This window comes from Myotis davidii, unplaced genomic scaffold (genome assembly GCF_000327345.1).
Source record: "Myotis davidii unplaced genomic scaffold, ASM32734v1 scaffold223, whole genome shotgun sequence".
NCBI lineage: Eukaryota > Metazoa > Chordata > Mammalia > Chiroptera > Vespertilionidae > Myotis > Myotis davidii.
Genome location: NW_006294609.1, coordinates 5,278,386 through 5,282,609, shown reverse-complemented (window position 1 = coordinate 5,282,609; position 4,224 = coordinate 5,278,386). Strand labels below are relative to the sequence as shown.

Here is a 4,224-nt window from a genome sequence, read left to right as displayed (position 1 = left end):
CTGCGTGTTCTCTACTGGGGCTCGAGCCCACAACCCCAGCATGTGTCCTTGACAGGAATCAAGGACCCTTCAGTCTGCAGGCCGACACTCTATCCACTAAACCAAACCAGCTAGGGAAGAATGGCTATTCCATTAAGACAAACAAACAAACAAACAAATAAAAAAAGACACAAGTGTTGGTGGGAATGTGGAGGAATGGGAAGGCCCATGGACTGTTGGTGGGAATGGGAAATGGTGCAGCCGCTGTGGAAAACAGTATGGGAATTCCTCAAGAGATTAAAATGAGCACTACGGAGTGATGTGTTTCGCTTTTCAAAGTAAGCAACTAATTACTAACTCAATTAATGTTCTGGTGACTGTAATATTGTATTTATAATAAAAAAACTCTCATAAGACAACACAGGCGGCTCACCCACATGGTAGAATGGTGCCGTTATAAGTGATGCCAAAATTTTCATCTCAGCATGGAGAACTATGGTGAACCTGTCAGAGCAGATGACAAAGCTGGGCAGGGAATAGGACCCCGTTAAAAAGACACTGTACACCCAGGGAGACAGGCAGAGTCAGAGGAGGGCTGAGGAGACAGGCCCCAGATTTTACCAGGTGGGAGGGGGAGGTGTGGGAGTGTTGTTGTTTTATTTCAAGTGATTTATTTTGTGAATGTCAAAGACAATAACTAAATATTGTCACAAAGGAAGACGTTTATACTCACAGATCCCTAGAAACAGGGGGTAGGGCCCCACACAGGGCCACACGGGGAAGCACCGGGGTTCAGCCACAGGGAGTGAGGGGAAACATGGGTGAAAACCTTTACCGTAGCCCCGGCTGGTGTGGCTCAGTAGATAGAGCCTCAGCCCTCAGACTGAAAGGTCCCGGGTTCAATTCCGGTCAAGGGCACGTACTTCAGGTGCAGGCTCCAGCCTGGCCCTGGTCGGGGCACATCTAGGAGGCAACCAGTCCATGTGTCTCTCTCACATGGATATTTCTCGCTGTCTCTCCCCTCCCTTCCACGGTCTCTAAAAATCAATGGAAAAATATCTGTGGGTGAGGATTAACCAAAAAAATAACCTTTATCATAGTTCCCACGGGAAAGGCAAGCAGGGTAAGCGGGGTAAGCAGGCTAGGATGGGCCAGTGCGAAGAATTCCAGCGGGCTCTGGAGTGTGGGGCTGTGCCCAGTCCTCTGGGACCTGCCCTGGGTGAGTGGGAGTCTGGGCTCTGATTGGCTGGTTTGCATCTGAAAGGTGAGTGTGTGCTCTGTTCTCTTCCACCCGGGGAGGGGCTCTCTGCCTGGTGAATGCCGGCGTGAAAGGACCCAGGGCGCTGTCCACCATCGGGGAGCTGATGTGTCTTGAGAGCAGATGTTACCCAGGCATCTTCGCTGCCTCCTTAGGCCTGTAAAGGGGAAAGGACGCGGTCACGTTGCAGCGCTGGTGCCCGCCTTGGCTTTGCGGTGGCCCCGTGACCTGCCACACGGCTCCTCAAGGAAAGAGGAGCAGGTCCCGGGTGGGCCAGGGGGGCTGTCAGCAACAGACTTCAGTGATCGGCCCCTTTAGGGTTGCCTGGGCTGCAGAGAGCCCCTGGCTTAAGGCCACGCCCCGTCCTCAGTTGCCCCATTTAGGAACCCAGCCAGGGCCCAGGGCGGGTATAATGGCCTGACCCCCTCAGACTGCAGGAGGCCAACTCCCAAGGCCATTGGAGCTCAGGGGCTCCCGGGGTAGGGGGTAGGGGAGGGGGGGCTGACACTGTGGCCGGGCTGCATCCCAGCTAGAGTCTCCCTGTGCCCACACCTGCTTCCTTCCCCTCCATTCCACGGGTGTCGGTTCTTGCACACCATACCCCCTCTCGGCGTCTGCTTCCTGGGGAACCCCCATGACATCACCAATCCCCTAGCGTGAGAAAGACCCCGGCCCTGGGAGTGGAAAGATCCCAGGTCAGGAGTGCCTGCCCCTACTGGCTGCTCTGAGTCTCCTGTTCGTCAGGTGCTGGGGGGCGGGGGGAGGGGCGGGAGGAGAGGCAGGCTGTTTACACAGGGGAATGGGCACCAGCCTTGGACTCCACAGGTTTGAGTCCCAGCTCTGCTGCTCCCTCGCTGAAGGCCGTGAGCAGTGGCACCGCCCCTCTGAGCCTCCTCTCATCCGTGAGACAAGCGGAAAACCTACCTCTCCGTGCTGCGAGGAGGATCGATGAGTGAATAAAACAATGTGTGTTGAAGGCCTTAGGACAGAAGCTGAGCGCCAGGCCAACATCCCATGAGCAGTGGTTGCTATGTTTGTTGTCATTAGCAGAGTGAGACAACTGGAGTGGTTAAGAAAGTGACCTTCGGCCAAGGCAGCCCGAGGTAAAGAATGAACTTTGAACAAAGGGCGTGGACATTCTAGGAAGTGGAGTCAACGTGATTATAAAGTTGCTGTAAAATCGGGAGCTCAGCCTGTAACTACATGAACGTGAGAGGCAATTTCTTTGGAAACAAGGGTCCCCAAGCTGTGTGGAGGGGAGGGGTGGGGACGACAGGGAGGGAGCAGGGGTCTCACCGATATGTTCCAGGAGCCCACTGGAGACCCATCTCCTTTGCGAAAGCATGGGTACGTCATCCAGACCCTAGCCTCTCCCGCCAGCGGCTCCCAGCGTTCTGGCTTTCCGCCAGCGACGTTTCCTGTAGGGTCCGCCGGGTCCAGAATCACAGGCCTGGGGAGCAACATCGAGAGGGGGGCAGCTGAGGAGCTGGGCTGGGTCTCCGGAGTCTAGATGCCCCTGTCATTGCAAACATCTGGGGCAGGTGGGACGGGGTGGAGTTGGGGGTAGGAGGAAGGGCCCAGCAGGGCGCTGCTTCCTGGGACTCATCCTTAGTGTCCCGGAGAACAGCAAACCCAGGAAAAGGAGCCTTGCTCTTGGGCCTCACAGACCTGAGCTGGAAGGCCACCGGTGCCCCTGGTTCGTGGTGTGCCCGTGGGAAGGTCCCTGGAGCTCTCTAAGCCTCGGTTTCCTCATCTGTGAAATGGGGCGAGCTGAACATGCCCACCTCCAAGGATGTGAATGCTCCGCACAGTACGTGGGACACAACCTAATGGGGGCCCATCCACATCAGTCCTCATATGATACGTTTTCCGGTTCGAGTGCGTGAGCCCCACAGCAAGCTTTTCACCCGGGGAACAGTGATCAGATTGCTGGGGCTGTGGCGGTCTCAGCCCACGGTTCAGCTATTGTGCTCATTTCCTGGGAAGGGTCGCACAGAACCTGTGTCCTCATCTACTTAGTTACAGCGGTTCTCAACCTTCTGGCCCTTTAAAGACAGTTCCTCATGTTGTGACCCAACCATAAAATTATTTTCGTGGCTACTTCATAACTGTCATGTTGCTACTGTGATGAATCGTCATGTAAATATCTGATATGCAGAATGGTCATAGGCGACCCCTGTGAAAGGGTCGTTCGACCGCCAAAGGGGTCGCGACCCACAGGTTGAGAACGGCTGGCGGGAACACAGTGCCCGCCTCACAGGGCTGCCTGCTGTCTGGTCAGATGGCAGTAAGGGGCCCGGCGCTGGGACCGGCAGCAGCAGATGACCAACAGACATGGAGTCTCGCCTTCCTCATTTCCCAGACGGCCGGGTCCATGGGTGCGGGGAGGGGCCCTGTGGGGACAGGGTACCTGGGTTTCTGGAGCTGCCTCCGCAGGTATGGACCAATCTCAGGATGTGAACTGTCGTAATACTGTGTCCAGTGGATGCAAAGCTGCCGGTAGTTCATGACTAGCTCCAAGACGGTCCGAAATCCCTGCGCTGTGCTGAAGTCGGTTTGCCGGCCTGCACGCTCCCAAGCGTAGACCGTCAGGAGCTCCAGGGCGTACTGAGGCGGCAGGGACTGTCCAAGCTTCTCCTTACACTGAGAGGGGGAAAAACAGCCAGAAAAATGGGCTTGCCCAGCCCTGCGGCCGAATCCAGGACCGCCTGCTTTTGTAAAAAACGTTTCCTCTTGGCGCAAAGTCATGCTCATTCATGCACGTATCGTCTGTGGCTTCCACGCTCCAATAACTGCGTTGAGTAGTTAAGACGGAGACCGTGGCCCTGACCCACATTCTAAAATATTTACTACCTTGTCATTTATGAAAAGAGGTCGCTGGCCCTGGTTAGGGCTGGGGCTCTGGATTCTGATTGAATTCTGGCTTCAACCTCGCCTGATTCTGGGCAGACGACTCTTTTCTTTCTTTTCTTTTCTTTTCTTTTCTT

General features: G+C 55.4%; 1 protein-coding gene across 2 annotated transcripts in view; it reads right to left on the bottom strand.

The window, feature by feature from the left end:
• Positions 1 to 991: 991 nt before the first annotated feature.
• Positions 992 to 4,224, bottom strand: part of OAS1 (2'-5'-oligoadenylate synthetase 1) — an 8,329-nt gene continuing 5,096 nt past the window's right edge. Inside the window, exons 4-6 of one of the 2 annotated variants that reach the window (XM_006768936.2) lie at positions 3,648 to 3,880; positions 2,534 to 2,687; positions 992 to 1,394 (exon numbers count right to left, since the gene is read on the bottom strand). In XM_006768936.2, the coding sequence (XP_006768999.1) occupies positions 1,389 to 1,394; positions 2,534 to 2,687; positions 3,648 to 3,880 (393 nt within the window). In that variant the 3' untranslated portion in view covers positions 992 to 1,388. Of the gene's footprint in view, positions 1,400 to 2,533; positions 2,688 to 3,647; positions 3,881 to 4,224 lie in introns of both variants that reach the window. The other variant, XM_006768937.2, reaches the window with a different exon arrangement.